The sequence below is a fragment of the Pholis gunnellus genome (genome assembly GCF_910591455.1).
Source record: "Pholis gunnellus genome assembly, chromosome: 7".
Taxonomy (NCBI): domain Eukaryota; kingdom Metazoa; phylum Chordata; class Actinopteri; order Perciformes; family Pholidae; genus Pholis; species Pholis gunnellus.
The window spans coordinates 17,593,490-17,613,041 of record NC_136533.1 but is presented as its reverse complement, the minus strand read 5'-3'; the positions used below and the strand labels follow the sequence as shown (position 1 = coordinate 17,613,041).

The following is a 19,552-nucleotide window of genomic DNA, read 5'->3' as shown; positions in this document are numbered from 1 at the left end:
GCACGGAGAGTTTGCAAACACGCATGGGGATCCCTCCCTTTCAGGCTGTCCGTGGCCTCCTCGCCCCGGCGGGCTGTTCCAAGACTCAGCCAAACCCTCCTGATCCCCCATTTCCCTCTCTCTACCTTTCCTCTGAAGAAACAACCCGGCATTACGTCAGAAAGTGCAGGGCAAGCAAGACAGCGTCTTAGGAGCTATTCGTAGGCATTGCTGCCAAACCCGGCTTGGGGCTGCTCACGAGCTCACTGCAGCCAATGCAATTTACAAATGCAACTCTTTTAAAACAGCGGCAGTATGTGGTAAGTCACTTCTTCATTCATACTGTTTTATTTACTCGCTTGGATTTTTTTTTTCTCACAGCTTTCTTCACATGACAGGTCACTGTTGCAGGCACAATTGCGCAAAACAACAACAGTGTAAACGGTGTAAAGATCAAGAGTAGGCTGGTTTACCCCGTAGCCTTACTGAAAACACCATGACATGATGATGAAGCAGCAGAGTTTTTTTACGCACAGAGATTTCTACAGCATTTTTTGCGTTTGATTCTTTGCTGATCTCAAAGACAACATGCCCCACGCTCGAAATAGGAACCCTAGCCCCATCCCAGAGGTAACATGGGACACAGGATTGAAGGAGATGAACGAGACCTGGAAAGGAGCTATTGCCTGTCTCGGGGTGGCCGTCTTCTTTGTCATGACCATCGGGATCATATATTGGCAGGTGGTGGACCAGCCCAACAAGAACTGGATCCTTAGGGGGACTTTTAGCGGACTGATCTGGGAGAGAAGAACCCACTCACTGGTCATACAGACCCTAGCGGAGGACAAGACCTATGTGGAGATAGACGTCGGGAACGTGGGGAACCCCGACGTCGAGGTTCCCTTCGTGAGGAACCTGTGCTGGCTGAATAAAACGGAGTTCTGCTATACGTGGGACTCGGTGGCCGAGGTGAAAATCTCGCTGGATGTGAATGAGGAGACGGAGACAGAGTGTTACAGTATGACTTGGACGCCGGTGCACTGTCATGTGGAGTTGAAGGTAGGGTTTCTCTCAGTCGCACTAAAACACAGTCAGACTTAATTAAATGACATTTTACGCGCAATGTTATGTGCAAGCTTTGCGAGCTTTGTGATATAAATCAGTTAAAAGGTCTACCTACATGTCCCTGGTTTCAACCACCACCAAATTGTTTATTGTCAATCACAAGAGACTGTATCCAAATTAAATCAAATAACTGTCTAAAAATAACAAGGATTTATGCAGCAGACTATGGTGTTTAATCCATTTTCATAAATATCTTGGCTCATTTGATTCAAATATAAAAAAAATACAAAAAATAAGCCTTTAATTATGTAAGGTCAATTTAATTTAGTTGGAATTGTTTAAATTACATTTCTGAAGAAACTACGACACCCTATTAAATAATTTGAAACAAAATACAATGATGACGCTTGAGTGACTCGTTTGAGCTGACATGCTGTCACAGACCAAATGTAAAAAAAAATTAAACATGTGCGTGATTCCCTCATCCTTTCCCTCTCTACACCCCCGAGTGAACTGCACTGAGCAGACATTCGTGTTAAATCTGCTTCGTCACAGTTGTGCTTTTTTTACGTACACAGTACTTACTGTACTTTCCCCCCAGCTTAAAAATCAAAGGCATTTAACTATTGGGTTGTTTGGGAAGGTTAATCTGTCCCCACTGGAACATTCCTCGCCATAACTCCCTGTCATGTGGCGCGACTGCTCACAAGAAAATCTTTCCAAACTAAAGACGCCTTTATTTTTTCCAATTTTCAAAATCCTGCCTGGCGGCTCTCAGGTGACCAGTTGGCACCTGTTTTGAAGCTCCTTAGCAGAGCCCAGATTTGCTGATTGTGAAATAAATGAGCTGCCGGATTGCGCATTTGTTCCCCACGCAAGACACGTTGAGGAAGGACACGCTTTCTCTTAAAAAACATTCTTGCCATTCAATCCCTTCTGCGTGCGACGCTTTCTGAGACAGTCTTGTGTGCCAGCCACGGCATACCGACCTGTGCCATTCATTTCTGCACTAAATAACTATAACTTGCACTCATTGTCAAATACATTTACCCAGAATTATCCAAGAAATCAGGCACTGGAAACATACTACAGTCAAATGCACCTTATATCCACTCATAAATGAAATGTACAGTAGTATTTATTAAGTCTGCTAAAACATTTAAATGATCTTGTATCAAATTGAACTTGCATTTTCTTCTATCAGCTCTATTCATTCTCAAACATCCCACACATATTTATTTTATCCAGTCAGCATCAATGTTTGTTCAGTTGCTGTCTTCCTCTACCTCTTTCCTTTCCTTATGTGTCTTTCTCTTTTTTTGTTTTTGTGCATCCTTTCAGGACTGCTTCTCCATGACCAACGTATCCTGGTACGGCGGCGCCAGTGTCCGGGGTCAGACCTGGCCGATCAACGATCAGAACGCCACCACGCAGCCCTTCCTTGTGAGCGATCTTAAGGACAATCCCTCTGGCTTTGGCTCTGCCCTGGAACGCTACTTCCTGGGCTCCTCAGGTGAGAGGTCGTTGTTGCAAACAATTATTTGCATCAGCTGAGATTTACTCTTAGTGGAGGCTATCTCATTAGCAGTAAGTTCCTCTTCACACCTTGGCCCGTTACAGTAAGAAAGACCTTCTCAAATATGTCAAATGACCCATTGTCAGCTGTTGTTCCACACTTGCCATTGGTGCAGGGTTAGCACAAGGGCTTTTGGAAATTGGACCCCCCATCAGTGGGTATACGATGTGTGGCGTGAGTCCCAGGGTGTGAGGGAAGCCCTGTGGATGTTGTCGTGTTTTCTTACCACCCCCCTCATGTACGTTTGTTTGTGTTTGAGCTGAGAAAAATGGTTCGACCGCCTCCCGAACCAGCATCCCCAAAAAACACAACACCACTGACTGGACAGGACGTTCATCCCGCTAATAGAATGTAACACAACACTGTCTGTGGCATCTCAGTTGATTAATTTAGAGATTAGACTACAAAGGGAAGCAAACCACCTCCAGCATCTTAAATTAACTCTTAGGGATGCCGACGTAATTGCCTTTTGTTTCTATTAAAGGGACAAGTTGGATGATGGCGCTGCTGACTCTTATAACTCATCAGGTTATTTTGGAGTTGTTTGATTTTATCCTGGGACTAAAGTGGGGGGGGGTTAATGTGACTGATGAGGAACGTGTGGTGTGTGTGTGCACATGTGTGTTGGGTGCGAGCGGGTATAGCATTACTGCAACCTCGAGGGACTATGGGCTTAAGTTGTGTTTGTGTGGAGTTTGCTTACTTAGCTTCTTCATTCGTGAAAGATTTCGAATAAATGCAATACTATTTTTTACAATCAGACATTTCCAAATCCAGTTTGACACACATGCACATTGCAACATGTACTTCTTCGTCAGTGTGTGAGGGAACCCTGTGCATACTGTGTGTACGCGTGTGTGTGCAGTGTGTAGCTACAAAGTCAAAGTGCCAAACAGCGTCTAGATCAGGGTGAAACGGTGAGACATCGGCCAATGAGGTGACACGAACAACCACCTATTATGACTTCGCTGATTGTTTGCAGCAGTCTCACGCACACATTCATTCAGATACTGACAGAAACAAATGCACACATGCACGCGCACATACGCCCATACACATTTTGGGATGTTATATAACACGGTGGCAGGCTTAACAAGAGAGTCACATGACTTAAATCCCTTTTCCACCTTGTGAGAGGACGGCAGTAATTACCGGGACCCGGTAACCCTTTGTTTCTCCGTTTAGCTTTGCTCAGAGAGAGAGAAAAAAACCCACAGATGAGATGAGATCCCGATTAGAACAACTGTTTGAACGTTGCCAAGTAACCACTCACAGACACACGCTGAACATAGCCCAAACCGAGAAACTGATGCTCAGCAATGACAGCGATGCCTATTGGATCATTAACGGTTTATTTAACATGATACCTCTCTTTAAAGTTCACGGATGTTTTCGTTTGCCTCTTAGATTTATATAATGTGCCTCATGAGAATAGTTTTTCACAACTGAAGACATTTTGCAATTTGTACTTGGCAGCTTTCCTATTCCTAGGATCAGTGGAAAATATTAATGATGAATCTTTTTAATGAATTTGGACTGTCTTTCTGCTCTCATGCATGCAGCTCATGAGTTAAATATTAAAGAGACCTGACAATGTAGACTGCCATGCTTCAGATTTAGCTAATGTGTCCAGAATATTTAATCACCACTAACAAAAGTGTTTAACCATCAGACTTGCAGGGTCTTGTGTTGCAGGTAGAAAAGTGCTATTTTATTGAACTACAGTGACATAAACTTGGTATCTTGGTATGATTCCCCTGATTCCTTGGTATGGGAGGATAAGCGCAATAGATCGAGGGCTGTGCAATCCAACGATGTACCGCTACTTTGATGTAACATTAAGACTGACACCAAAACTCACTTGTGCTGCTTGTGCACCTTTCATAGTCAGACAAATAGTTTTTATTTGCTGTATGTTTCATTTTCATTGTGTAGAACAAGAATACAGAACCCAGATTTAGTTGTCTGATAATTACTGGCATCCACAACAACAATTTTGCATCCTGTATGATGACCTCATTTCAGGCGTAGGTACATGGTCTATTTGCAGCCGTCGTTTTTGTATAATGCGCATTGCAATTTCATATATCAGATCCGCTGGTTACCTTGAATTCATCGTTGATGAAATTCTGTAGAAGCAGCTCCAGGCTCCTGCAAAAAAAAAACACACACACGCATCTGTGCTCTTGTGCACATCGGACTGGTTGGAACACCATTGCCTCTCCTTACCTTCATCTGTGAACATCAGAATATTAGACTGCAATACCAGACTTAGCTGCACTTGCTAATCCTCTTTTTCCCAACAGCTCTGACAAAAGGGACTTGCAGAATCTAATTTTAAGCTGCAATATGCGACAAACAGCACGATGTGGTCGAGTTATAACTGTGTTATTGTTGTGGGACAGGAAGCAATTACAGCAGCTTTTGTGGAGAAAAACAATCCACCATTATGTGGATAGTAAGTAGGGTCATTATGGGAAACTGTGGGTTTATGCAACCGTGTGAAGGCTTAATCAGATTATTGATTTGTTCCTAGTTTTGGCAGTGAAACATTATTATTATTTTTGCATGTAAACCGACCAAATCTAATTGAATGCAGAACTAAAAATCACTTACAGCACTAAAAATAAAGACAACATCCGAAACTAATCTTTTTTTTATCAGCCATATGTTGTTTTCATTGTTGTGTTTTCAAGTAAAATTGTACAGAAAGCACAGCTGCTGGGCTTTCAATGTGTCCGCAAAAGTGTATTTAACTTAAAACATTCACTGTATACTTATATGTGAGACTTTGCACTCCTCAGTCAATAATATCTCAGCTGCTTTTAACCAAAAGAGAGAAGCTGGATTGACCATGTTTGATACTAACCAAACCAATTTCCATTTATGATTATAATTCCACCCCATTTCTAAATTAGTTCATTCAGTTTCAGTTGGATGTGACATGTTTGTTTTGCTCAAAACAGATTCATGAAAGGCGGCACTCCAGTGGTAATAAAAAAAGTAAAAGAGTCACCACATGTCCTAATCATTTTGATGACAAATCTGCATTTCGGCTTTTTTTTTTCCTGAATCTGCACTGTGGAAAACAAACTGCCCTTTTAGTGTAATATTAACAGCTGTGTAACCCCATTGCTGGCTGTGTGTGTGTGTGTGTGTGTGTGTGCGTGTGTGTGTGTGTGTGTGTGTGTGTGTGTGTGTGTGTGTGTGTGTGTGTGTGTGTGTGCATGTGACCTGTCTCCACTGACTCTAGTTAGGTATAGGAGCACATTGTGAATGTGGTCGGCAACATGGAGCTGTAACTGACAACTGACTGAGCTAAGGGGACTCCTGGGGACGGTTAAAGAGCAAGACAAACGGAGTGACACATAGGGCCACAGAGCAACAGAATGAATGCATACTGTACTGTGATAGTTGAGATGAGATATAACTACGCAACGAGAGCAATAAGTAACAAGTTCAAGAAGAGGTAGAAAAGTTAAGCGGAGAGTCAAGGGGAGAAGATATATGCAGCTGTGCGGTAGAGTGACATTTGAGAGTGTTGCCAACTGGAGGAACTTATCATAGCCCCACCTGTCTTTATCCATACAAAAACAACTGGGCTACTTAGAACAGATTAGATATCACTGAAGCTACATCCTGCATGACAAATATAAGAGGGGACAAAGTTGTCCCAAAGCTTTGGGGGCTTATACCTACATTTACTCAACTGGAAGTTTTAAGGATCCAATGCACACAAGGTTTCAGTGAGCACATGTAAGCAGAAAGAGTATAGATATACAGTAGGTAGCTGTACAATTATTAGTGCACAATCACATGACAGTAACCAGGTGCTGCCTGTTGACTTGGTACTGGGGGGACAATACTATTACAGTGAGGGACTCTGTCTCTGTGTCCATGTCCTAAAATGATGACTGAAACGAACTGTAGACACACCAACAGTTATTTTGTTAATTCATTTAGTTGCCTTCATCACAGTGTCCATTGCAGGTCAGCATTTCAAAAAGATATATAATTTAATTTACATATACAAATATTAACATTTACATAAGCATTAACATTTTATCAATAATGTATTTTAGATATTTTATTTTTTTAAATCACAGTTAGTGTATTTAAAACCCTTCAATTGAAATTGTCTAAGTCCAAATAAATAAATAAAAAGAGAAGTTGTTGCTGTTTATTATTGTACTATATAATATATATATATATATTTACAGTCAATTTGAGCTTTAGTTCTGGCTACTGTATTACTATTGTATCTCTCTCTCACACTCACTCAGATAAGATCGTTTTAATTTCAATGCTAATATTCGATTGTATCATCCTATTTGGAATATTGGTAAATAACTTTTCTTTTGCTTTTTTTACCCTCAAATATATTTTATATTTGAGGGTAAAAAATATGAGAGTGTAAAAATCCTTTTAAAATCCTTTTAATATGAGAGTTATTCATGATCAGAGGGCCTCATTCGCATGCAGAAACAGATACTGTATGTTTACATCAGACAAATACCTTGGCTCTCATCAAACTTTCCCCAACTCATTACAAATACGGGCTTGGAGAGATACTATTTGTTTTCACAGCCGGCTGTTATAATACACGAGAGTGTGATAGCTCTAACTTTAACATCACATAGCTCTGGATTCAATAAAAGTAATTTATCTACTGTCTCTTCATATCTGAGCATCAGAGATTAGAATCAAATACAATTTCTGCCAGACTTGACAGCATCTCTTTAAGACCACCTCCTACACGCACATACACAAGTCCATATGCGGATGTGGATACACATTAGCTCTTTCTCTCTCTCTCTCTTTATGTTTCTGGTCTCTCCATCGATCATTTTAGCATATTTTATTCTTTCTCCTTCCACTCACCATCTCCCGCCCCTTTTCTTTTATTTCTATCTCTGACTCAGACTTTCCGTACGGGATCCAGAGAAACAATACTTTACTGCTCGTTTGTTCTGTCTCTGTCAGAAGGGCCCGGCCAACCACAACACACAGATAGGCATAAAAGTTATGTGACCGTCATGTAGTTTTATTTTTTTTCTTTCAGATAATGATACTTCAGCTTTATTTGAAGTAACTGAATCTTATAACGACAGGGATGAGAGCAATAAGTGGAAACGCATTTCCATTATAGTGCCTACTGGTGAGCAATAGTGAAGCAACATAACTACAGAAAAATGTGACTTTTGCACAGAAATCTGAGCACAAAACGTTCAAAAATATTTTGTCCGTTACTTTATATTTTTTGCGGGGTAAGTTAAGTGGACCTTGAGTCAAAAGTGCCAGCATTTTCTCTTCTGGCTGTTTGAATTCACAAAGCTGAGGCCTGGTGGACTAAATACCAACACTTGCTCCTAAAATATAATTAAGGCGGCTTACTTAAGCAAGGTTTAGTACCAAATAATAACGGAAAACACAAGTGAAGTGAAGGCTTGTTCTCTGCTACAGTGGTTTGTTTCTCGTGGTTGAGTATTTCCTTCGCATTTTCTTTGTCTTTATGTCAACCCAAGATCCCTGAGTCACAGGTATACAGAAATAAATGCTGAAAAAATCCAGCTTGCATGTAGAAGGAAAACAAGCTGCCCATCTGTTACTCAATCGGTCACCAGAAGGTCCCTGGGCAGCTGCCCCGAAACCTTGACTCTTCCAGGACGAGCAAGAGGTGAAACACTTTAACAATGAGTCACTTAGCCAATTCCAGCTTTGTTAAAAGCAAGCTGTCATCTCCTGTATGAGAGGCCTATCACATATATATATCAATCCCCTATACCTAATAATTTCCATCAAGGACAACAAACAAGAGACAGCAGAGGGAGACCCTTTTAAATTGAGCGTCTGTCCACTGATGTAATAACAGTATGTATCAGCTCATTCACAGCCGTCTACATAAACAGTCTGTGGTTGCTCAGGTCAGCTCTGTTTCCTTTGTTAAATATCTTTTATAAATGCTCTGAAAAAAAATCCTTGTTTGAGCGAGCATTTCATTATTTAAAATAAAACAAAATCTAGTCATGAAGTTGAAAACACTAGAACTGCATTTAGCAGTATGCTTACTTCACCAGCTGAGACTGAAGTAAATGGTAAATAAATACTTTGATATTACATCAAAGTACTCAAGTGTGAGAGCTTCTTGTCAGATCTATTTTCATGTTTCTTCTTGGGACATTTGTGCAGAATACAGCGTCTCACACTTGCAACAATAAAACTGATTGATGATAGGAATTGAAGCAGAGAGAGTCTTATTAGTGTTTCATTATTTTTTTCAAGAAGTGGAATTGGAAATTTACTACCATGGCAAGATCCCAGTTTTGTGGCCGTCAATTTCTTGAGGTTGGGCACAGAAACTAAGTTTCCATTGTTAAGGAAATGCATGCCTGAACACACACACACAGACTTGCACGCACACACATAGTTAGCGTTTGAAAGCACCTTTTATAACCCCAGTCAGGTTTGTAAATGTGCACAGGTGTCATAAATAACAGTATAAATATGACAGGTAAAAGAGCGTAGCCCATCTGGACAACAGCAGCAGAGAGTCAGACGGCGGCGTTTTCCACCCGGACCAGCCACTCTCCGAGGGCTGAGACGCCACAGTAAAACCTTCCTGACCCATCAGGAGGTGCACGGGGTCGCCTCCGCTGCCACCTCCAAACGTTCAGCTCAGGCTGAGCCAGAGGAAGTGCCGAACCTTTATGGTCCTATAAGTCCTGCTCTGTTTCTTTCTTGGAAGTCTACAGTTTCCCATTAAAGGACGTGTGTGTGTGTGAGAATGCATGTACGTGTGTAAAGAGGCGACCCAAGGTTGCATGATTTGTGTGCTGTAAAAATTGAGGCATGTGTGTATCAAATCATTCAAGTCTGCACAGTAGACTTTCATTCATTTTTACCTTTGCGTATCTGTTGCTTTGAAGGTGAGTGGATACGGTCGCTCAGGCATATAATTTAGCTTTTGAGAGCTAGTGGAAAATATTTCGGGGGAAGCTTGGAGTGTTTAAGGATTTGTTCTAAAAATAGGGTCCTTCCTCTCGCTTCCCCTTTAACTCCTGTGCACCCCACCTTGGCTGTAACTCAAGGCTTCAAACCTGCTTCACTTTCTTTAAATAACACTTATTGATTCCTGCTCCTGTAGGGTACATGCATCTGGAGATACTGTTCGGTCAAAGATGTTAGAAGTTCCTTTTCGATCAGAAGTTCCTTCCATACTGAAAAAAAGTGCTTTCAGTAGAACTGTATAAACACATGAGACAGGATTTAGTGTATTTACACTTCTAATCTGCAAGTTTAGTCAAAGATGGAATGAAAGGTACAGCTGCTTTGACCAGATTGTCCCATTTCCTTGAGGTCCTGCATTGTCATGTCCCATAAAAATTAAATATGACTCAAGAAGTCATGCTTGCAAACTTAAACTTGACTTTCCACCCTGTGTGCACTTTGGTAAAACACACTGTTTGCAGCCTGCTGTATCTGCACATCATTCTACGAGGTTGCTCGGTGTCTGGTGTACTCTGGTCGCCTCTATTTCCACTGCCTGCATTCCACTTCCATCCTTCCATAAAGCTATAACATTTTCCCCGCTGCCCCATTTTCTACTCCACTGTATGAGTACATTATTGACATGGCACAGTTTCACGCCACCTTTGCTATATTAAAAATAGCAGTTTTATCCCCTGCGGTTAGAATATATAACAGTGTTTTCTGCAAAAATCTACATTTATCTGCCATTATGAATCTATAACAAGCAGTTGGGATGTGACCTAATACCTTGTGAGGGGCAGCTGAGGAGTTACCAGTATCTCTTTGACATTATCCGTTGCAAACACGTGATAAGTACCCTGTGGTTGAAGGCTCTTCACTAGGCTTTTTGCAGCACTTTAATGCTGATCTCTGAAACTATTAATCTGATTATGGACCGGTACGTGAGTGTGCTGCCTGCTCCTGGTACCCCTGCCTGCAGGAAAACAGTAAGCCCATTGAAACTAGAGAGGGTGGCTGAAGTGAGCCAAGCTCTCAGGCCCGGTTCTCAGGCTGCCTTGCTTTGAAAACAGGTCTTGCACACTAATCTGTTCATTGATCAGCTACCAAATCCCAGTGTGGCTACTTTGCGCTGATTGTTGAGCAGATTGGGTCAGAGCGAGGTAGACCCGGGGTCAGAGTCTGGGCGGGAGGCACTGGTTCTGCTGACCCGAGGTGGAACAGACCCAGAGCGGTGCCGAGCGGAGAGGAGAGGAAGGTGGTTAAAGCCGGGAGGGAGAAGGTGGGAGTCACGACGGGTGAGAAGTGGTGAGGATAGGGGGTGGGGGTAACCTGAGAGGGACGGGGCATTCCTTGCAGGGCAGCTACATCTGCAGACACAATTATCTGCTTCGCATAATCTTATAATTTCACGCGGCCTCTGGAAGGCGGCATATGCATACAGTAGGAGAGAAAATGCTGGTTTCCACACTGAGGTTGAATAAGAGATGTGCTTCATCGTAAAACCCTGAAGGAAAAAAAAGTATTTGTCTTCAATGTGACTTTGGATATGTATCCCAGCCGTCTCTCGTTGGTGTGCAGTGTAACCTACCTACTTCAAAGTTGCCAGCAGTCCCGGTGTAAACTCATCTAACCGCATACTGCTATATCTCATTCTAGCGAGTGTTTTTCTCACATCTGAGTGGAGCAATATCAGCTGACACTCTACCTCTCCATACTCCATCCGTCACACTCGCCCCGGTCTCAGTATCACTCAAGCACTATGTCATATAAGAGGAATCCGCAATGGACCGTCTCATGCTTACACTGCTTTTGATTGCTTTACGTCAAGGGCCACTTGATATCTGTTTAAAGTGAGACATTTTATCATCTGATTCTCGGAGACAACAATTAATGAAATGCTGACAAACTAACATCCTGTGCGCTCTCCTGTCTGCTTCCCACCACACAGGTGTTGCCGTGTTTGTGTCTCCTGATATTCCCCTGCAGCTGGGGGTGGACAGCAGACAGCAGTTCTGCCTGCAGTCGCTGCCCAGTATGGAGCGTCTCCCTCTGCAGTACACTGTGTGTGTGGCCCACAATGTGAAAGCTGCTCACCAGGAAGCAGTGCAACAACTCTTCCACCACAGCAGGGAGCTGCCCAACATGAACGCGCTGTGGTTAGTTCCGTTTAGATTTGAGATTAGCGGGGATTTCCTTGTCAGAAGGGGAATGTCTGTTTTGTCCTAATAGTCAAACAGTGGTGCAGTGGGTCCAATAAGCACTGACTGAAATCCTGTGTGTATTTAGTTACTCATAAACTATAATCCATCCAGGATTAGGTTTTGTATGATACCTCTGTGTGTGCTGTAGGCTGCCGTTCTGGAAGCTGCTCACCAACGTGGATTCAGGGCCGAAGGTGGAGAGGGAGCTGAGGACCTTCTCTAATCGTCTGAGGAGACACCAGCTAGGGGAGGGAGTCATCAGCCTCAATGAACATTCCACCACCCTCCTCTCCGACATGGTACGAGCTCATCACTGGGCCTCACTATACCACCAGCCTCAAAGTCTCTAGCAGACTGGGGAATCTTTCAATGGCAGACCAAAGACCAAAAGAGGCAGAGCCAAGGAATCGTAGTTTTACGTTAAATGGGAGCCGAGTGAAGATGGCAGTCATTTAGCTAATAACACAAAGCGTAATGTTCATCCTGGCACATTAAAAAGAGCTTGTGACTATGTAGCATCCCATCTTCTACTTTCTGTTAAACGGTGTATCTTCAAAAAGCAAAAATCAGAAGAAAGAAATGTTCACACATTGATGAAATCAAAATAACTGTGTATCTCCCTAAGCGATGTCTTGTTAGTTATGCCCAATTTTAACAGTGTTTCAACAAGAAATACAACAATTTCGAGAGGAATGTATCATTTCTGGGTGCCTTTTACACTATTTTGAGACCAAATAGTTTCCAAATAGTTTTGAAGAAAAGTATTTCCTGGGCTTTGCTCATTTAAATGTATACGTGTAATTAAAGAGAAGCTGTTTTCCCCCGAAATGATTTGTGTCTGCAAAGCGATCAATGTTTAACTTTCTTTTGGAACCTGGGAACCCCCCTTAGTATTGGTCTACACCGGCATATTCATTACAGTATTCACAATACATTCCTTCTAGGAACTCACTGCCACCGTCTAGGCAGTGTAGCTGCTGAGGGTTTATCGGTCAGCGGCTCAAAACTCGTCAAGGGTAGAGATGAAAGAGTTTTGGTGGGCCTCCAGAGCGCTGGAGACAGGCAGGGAGCAAATGAGGGAGGACAGCTTCACGGAAATGTCGGAAATTTTTTTTTAGGGCTTCATGCCTTCATGTTGAATAAATATGTTTCCCTCAGTGCAGACCACACTACCTGCAGGCCACTTTTGAATTGCCTTAAACCATGTAAATGTGATGTATCACGAAATATGTTTCAGGGATTCTAAACTTCATGATTTGGTCCATATCTGGTTAAAAAGTGTACGTGATGTTTATCACGGGTTCACATTTACCCAGTTCTCCAAGTCCTTGAAAGTTGTCGGGAACTGCTTGGAAACAAGACCACCAGGACCACTGTCAAGTGGATCTAAGTCAATACCCGGTGATATTCCATTACAAACAACATATAGCAGAGAGAGGACAAACAGAGACTCTCACGACTGATCTCAGGTTGCTCTGAGTGTGGTAACCGCAGGGATGGGAAAGAATTGGGTGTGTTGAGATTAGACGGGACGTCAGCCAAGACTAACTTGAGTAGGTGATCCTGAAACTGGCTTGATGCTGCAGCGACAGACGAGGAGGTGGGGGACTTTCACACAATCTGTCCATCAGAGAGGCTGAGTTTATTATGCGTACAGTGCGTTCCCATTACCAGATCAGAAGGTGTGGAAGGATTAAAAAGAGGGGGTGGAAATGGGAGGAATAACACATGTCAGTTAATGGATATCATGCCAGTTTTGTTGTCACCCAGCCCCCCCCCCCCCCCATAAAAGTCATATAGAATCAGCCAAATGAACAGTGCTGCATGGAAACTTATGGAACTTGTAGTTGTCCGTGAAGTTTGAGGCTCTACAGAAGTGTGATCGGCAACAATGATCCTCTGTCAAATAAAATAATAAAATAACTAGGCTTCTCTTTCACTCCAGTTTTACAAGTGTTCATAAAGTATCAGTCACAGTGCAACACACTTTTTTTCCCCCAGTTTCCATATTAGTTTGGAAATGCAGGCGGTGTAAAATGTGGGTTATTAATAAGTTTGCCACGTTTCTAAAGTTATTACAGACACTAAATAATGCAGCTTTTCACAAACCCAGTTTAAAAAAAAAAAGACCAGATGCTAACTTATGTTTTGGTCTTCTTTGTGTTCATTTTTATGTTTGACAATTATGTGAAATTCAAATTCAGGAAAGAAGCAGAACAAAAATTAAACATCAGAAAGAAAAACTTTCCAAGAAGTTACATAAGATGTGCTAATCTAGCCTTTCTTCCCACAGCTGGTTAATCTCCTGGGGTCAATCTTTGTGTTCTTAAAAGGTTTTGTTCCATAGTTATGTAACCTGAAATCTCTGTTTGACTTGACCATGTAAATTCCAAAGGATTAAAATATACGTTAAATTGTTCTGACAGAGGTCATATAGTCCAAAGCAATGCGTCCGCATGGGGAGATCAATGGGTCAAATTTAAAGCCAGTGTTCTTAATATAAAGATATTTGTCATTCCAGCTCATAAACATATGACCATTAGTGCATCATATTGTATGATAATAATTTAGATACAATATTAGCAATTATTGAAAAAATTACTTTTAAGTGTATTCGGGCTGCCTTGCTAATGCAAAGTTTTGACATTTCAGGATCGTTAATGCAGATTTCACAGCATCTCTCTGTCTCTCTGCAGGACCATGACTACCTCAACAGCAGGAAAAGAGGGATGTCCAAGAGACTGACCAGGGACCTCCCACTTGTCAAGCTTCTCAACATTTCCATCACCCTGTCCCCTTTCCTGGGCGTGGACACCACGCAGTTCCACACCTCCCTCATGGACGGCACTGAGGCCCACTGGCTCAGTCTCCCCTCAGCCCCTCAGGGACAGCTGGTGAGACCTGAGTGGAGCTCAATGAGCAGCGTGCAAAGTCCTCTGCATGTTAACTTTTACCCAGGGTATCATTGCGGTAAAGAGTTGCCTTCCAACACAGTAAAGTCCACTTCCTCTGCCTTGTGATCGGTTCATTCACAGAAAACATTCCACGTCTAAAAAATTGAACTTAAAAAAAACTTTTTTGCAAAGTCGACACTTTCCATCTGCCTTGCAGCCGGTCTCCTTTCACTAGTTGCAGTTTGATAAAAAGCAGAGCAGTGTGAGCATGGCCTAATCAAGAAACAACTATCGTTGCAACAGCAGAGGATAAATAGAAATAATAATAGAAAATCATAGTTGTGTAAAATGAACTCTACTTCTGTCCTTGAGATCCCGGTGATGAGTCAGTGGCGAGGAAAGTTCTGTGTAAAGCTGAACATCACCAACCCAGGAGCGGTGAGCTGGTTCCTGGACAGGGTGGGAGCCCTGCACGCCTATTTGGGGATGGAGTATGTCATGCTGGAGGGGGGCGAAGGGAATCTGTTTGAGGAGCAAGTCCTGCGGCCGCCGCAGACTCTCGGGGGAGACAAGTACATCAGCCTGCTGGCCGACCTGGCCACAAGGATAGGAGACTCCACCATGGTGACAGCAGGGACACGGTAACGCCCTCAACCATTTTATCTTGTTTGTATGCTCCATCGACGGTTCTTGTTTTACCTAATATCAACTGTTTATAGAGAGGGGTTATTTACATTTTTTTAAATCTTATGTTTGTGTCTCAGGTCGAACCACAAGCCTCTGTTTGTGAGGATGACCCCCATGCAGTCCGACTGGAGCCCAATGGGCCTGAAGGGCATCATTCCCTCCCTGCTGCACCACACTCTGCTGGGATACAACTTCCTCATTCCTGATGCAGTAGGTAATACCACAGCCCTATGGGTCACCTTTCTCACCTCTAACAGTACGTTACCGTACTTAATGTTTCATGAAAACTAAATAATTCTTCACTATTTCACACAAAAAAAAACAAGACAAAGAACGCATGTGATTTTCTTGTTTTTGCCCCCAACAAATAGGTTTATTCCTGCAACGTTCCAAATTCCTGCAGTGATATCTGTCAGAAAACAGTTTATTTTAAAGTCCATTCCTGTCTGCTGGTGTTTATCGTCAGCAGATAAAATCATATAGTGTGATATGTAAAGACTCTAATCTGAAGTCTTCAGACCCAGTCGATGAAAGTCGTTTTCATAAAGATTTTTGAAAGGTCACGTTATTCTAATTTTGAGGTTCCTAATTGTATTTTGGGTTTCTACTACAACATGTTCACATGCGTTAATGTTCAAAAAACTCATTCACCCTCTGTCTGTAACGCCCTCCCAAAAAGCCAAGTCTTCTCTGATTGACTTGCAAGAAAATATGATACACCTTTAAAAAGGTAGTTCTCAAGCTGTGATTGGAGATACTCATACTCAGATACCGGTCACTCGGTGTGTTGTCTCGTGTAATAACTCAGCCGTAAGGTTTTAGCTCTTTTCTCAGTGCAAAGACTAAAAGATCTGTTCAAGTTGGTGGAAACAATCTTTACATCTGGTTTGTCCAGTCTTCGCAGGTTTCAGTTAGTCTTTTCCCAAGCTTCTCTTTGTGCTGTACAAAACAAAATTTGGACTTTCTACTTCTCGCAATATATTTTGAAACTGCCAATTCCAAAAGCAAGAAAAGGAATAAAGGATCAATTGTTTAAACTAACATGTCGTAATTCTCTCTGCCTCTGTCCATCTCTCTCGCCCCTCAGGTGGCTCTCTGTCTGGAGACCTGGTCACAGATGAGGAGTTGTTCATTCGTTGGCTGGAGATCACGGCTTTCCTCCCTGTTATCAGCTTCCACACGCCACCCTGGGTCTGCGGAGAGGACCGGGTATACAACTAGAATTCTATTTTGAAAAACCACAACCAAAACCACATTACACAGCAGTTAGTGCCCCTCATGTAGCCGCTCCAACCCGGCAACTCTTTCCTCTTGAAAACACCCTGCAGCCTCAGGCTGAGGCGCTGTCATTACATCAGCCTCATCCCCATTAGGTATGATTACAATAGCAGCAACGAAAGTAGGCGCACATTTTTTTTGCAGACTGGATAACAAGATTTTCACTTGTGAAGATTTGCAGTGGAGAGATCAAGTGAAGTGATGTGTGAATGCTGGATTAGCTCTCCTTCTTTGCACAGTGGTTAAGATTGCTTATGAAAAGAGGAGAGTTTATTGACCCAGCAGCCTCTCCTCAGTTGTGAGGGTCAGTGCGGAGAAGTTCCCACCGGTGTGTTTGCAGAGGAGCACGAGGGCTGCTGAGACCTGGTCTATCAGAACTCAGACCTGGCAGCAGGAGAGATAGGACTAAACCCTGGCCCTCTCCGCTGGAAGTCAGGAATGCACTGTTCACCGTGCACGGCGAGAAAACACAGCCTACCATCTCAGAGAGTCCGGTGACAGATATGGGTGACTTTTCATGGCTCAGGTTCCTGAACGTCAAGAAGATTTGGGCTATTATTCCCGCTCCCCTGCCCTTCCCTTCTTTCCTCAATAGGAGCGACTGCCTGGCTCCCTCCCGACTTCACCTGTGGTTAAGAGTCCATCTGTTCTGAATTACACTCTCTCCTCAAGATTTATGGCTCACTCTCACTCTCAAGAGCCGGAATGATAATGAATTTAAGCACAAGTCTTGGAAAAATACTTTATTGTGGCAATTAAGATTTCCATGAGTAATTGACAAGTGTGACGGAGTGGGAATGATCGACTGCTTTTTTTTTCCACTAGGAGAGGACGGAGGCAGCAAAATATATTGGTTGTGACTTGTGTTGCGTGACAAAAATAGGCCTTTTGGACAGCAAGACATTTGACAGCAGCAATGTTTTCCATGTTGGTCTCTTGCGTGGCCTTCAATTTATGAACTCGGCTTAAGTGAGACTGAGAAGAAATTTTAGAGGAAACTAGACCGCTGCATTAAAAAATGATGAATGAGTCTTTTTTTCTTTTTTTTTAATGGGTGTAGTTTAAATTTGGCGCACCTTTATTTCCAGAATGTGTGATACTCAAGTCATAGACAGGTCACAGCAGCGACCGCATTGGAGGCAAATAGCAATGAAACCTCAGACCCACACACATGCAACACACAACTTCTCAATTAGAGAGAGATCCACTCAAACCCGAGCTGTGACTTCAGGCTCATTCCTACAAATGTTCTCAATCCCAACTCATAAAAAGACATTTTTTATAGATGCGGTCAAGTTTTGTTTTTGTCATGGGACACTGGAGAGGATGTGACCCTTCCAGGAATGCTGAAGTAGTTTGGACGGAGCGTGACAGGAGAAAGACTTGGACAGTGTTAAACCACTGAGTCAACAGTGAGCTGCTTTTAAGTTCTGTTTGCATGTCTGGGTGCAGAGATGGCACAAATGGCTTTAGCAGAGCGCATTGTCAATATTATTCTTGTCGTGAATCCACGAGGCAGATGATTTAGTTCGGGAAAGAGATTTTTCTTTTGTTTCGGCTTGTTGCTCTAGAAGTGGTTCTGAGTGGGGAGAAAAAGGCTCCCGAACAGGGCAGACAATGACTCTAAATAGACTTCTTCCTGAGCTTACTTTGGACACGGAAACACTCCTAATTGTGAAAATGCATGATTATACAAAATCATTACGTTAATGCTCATCTCTCCATTGGTGACCCATAGCTGCTAAACCTGACACGGGCCTACATAGCAAAGCACCAGAGCGATGTGATCCCACTGATAGAAAAGTATGCAGAGGAGTGGCAGATGACGAGCAACCCCATCTACCGGCCGATGTGGTGGCTCAGTCCCAGCGACCCCATGACTTTCACCATTGATGACCAGTTCCTCATCGGAGACGAGGTGACTTAATTATGTTCTTAATGGGAAGGAATCAAGTTACAATGTACTTGGCATCCGAATTTGTTTTTAACCAAGCCGATGTGTGTTTCCAGGTCCTGGTGGCACCGGTGGTGGAGAAGGGGGCGGTGCAGAGGGATATATATTTACCTGATGGGGGCTTCCAGTGGCAGGACAGCAAGAATGCTCGGGTGTTCGATGGGGGGACGTTCCTTCAGGACTACCCTGTGCCCTTGGAGGAGGTGGCTGTTTTCTTACGGAGGAGCTGAGTCACATGACTGATCCATGAGTCACCCGAATTATCCCGTTACTGTTTTGAATCAGATTCTTTTTTTTCTCGTGCTGTTCTCAACTTGCACTTTTCCACTAAAGACCATTGACCCTGTCTCAAGGCTTGAGATGATATGTAGAAAGATTTTTTTTTTTTTTTTTTTATACTTGCACTTTACAGTTCAAAATGATTTTTTTTTTTTTCTTCCTTTTTAAGAAAATGATCGGTTTTACCTCTTTGCTGATTTGTTTCCGGACTTTTTTTTTGATCTGTTCCGCTTTTTTTGTATGTAAGTTCCGGAGAAATCTCTGCGTTTACATACTGCATTTCTACAGTCTTTAAATTTTGAATCGCTGCTGGCTCTCTTGATAAGGAGGAACAAAGCAAGCCCCTTGTTGCTTAAAAATAACCTCTCAAGAAGACCAAATGAAGATATAGAAGGACAAAGGACAAAAGGAAAAAGGCTTGTTGGGAGGAAATTAGCTCACAGAAAGCTTCGTACCGAAAGTGACGCACCGTGGTACCCTATGTGTTGCTCACTCGTCAGAGAGGCTTTTACTTGAACTTATCCGGCCAACGGGCTGATGTCTTTTGAATGTACCTCATATTATGGATTTTCACTGCTTTACAGAGTCATCAGACACAACAAAGTTATCCTTAGCACTTATTCTTAGAGGAGTTCAACTTAATTGATCA

At 42.6% G+C, this 19,552-nt stretch overlaps 1 protein-coding gene across 1 annotated transcript; it reads left to right on the top strand.

Moving 5' to 3' along the window:
• Nucleotides 1-567: 567 nt before the first annotated feature.
• On the top strand, nucleotides 568-18,854 carry LOC306698205 (SITS-binding protein; the record flags this gene model as incomplete). Its single annotated transcript, XM_079162419.1, has 10 exons — nucleotides 568-1,038; nucleotides 2,386-2,557; nucleotides 11,559-11,766; nucleotides 11,960-12,110; nucleotides 14,508-14,705; nucleotides 15,078-15,346; nucleotides 15,470-15,606; nucleotides 16,480-16,601; nucleotides 18,409-18,588; nucleotides 18,681-18,854. The coding sequence occupies 10 exons, from the start codon at nucleotides 568-570 to the stop codon at nucleotides 18,852-18,854; spliced, it is 2,082 nt and encodes a 693-aa protein (XP_079018545.1).
• Between the last annotated feature and the right edge of the window lie 698 nt (nucleotides 18,855-19,552).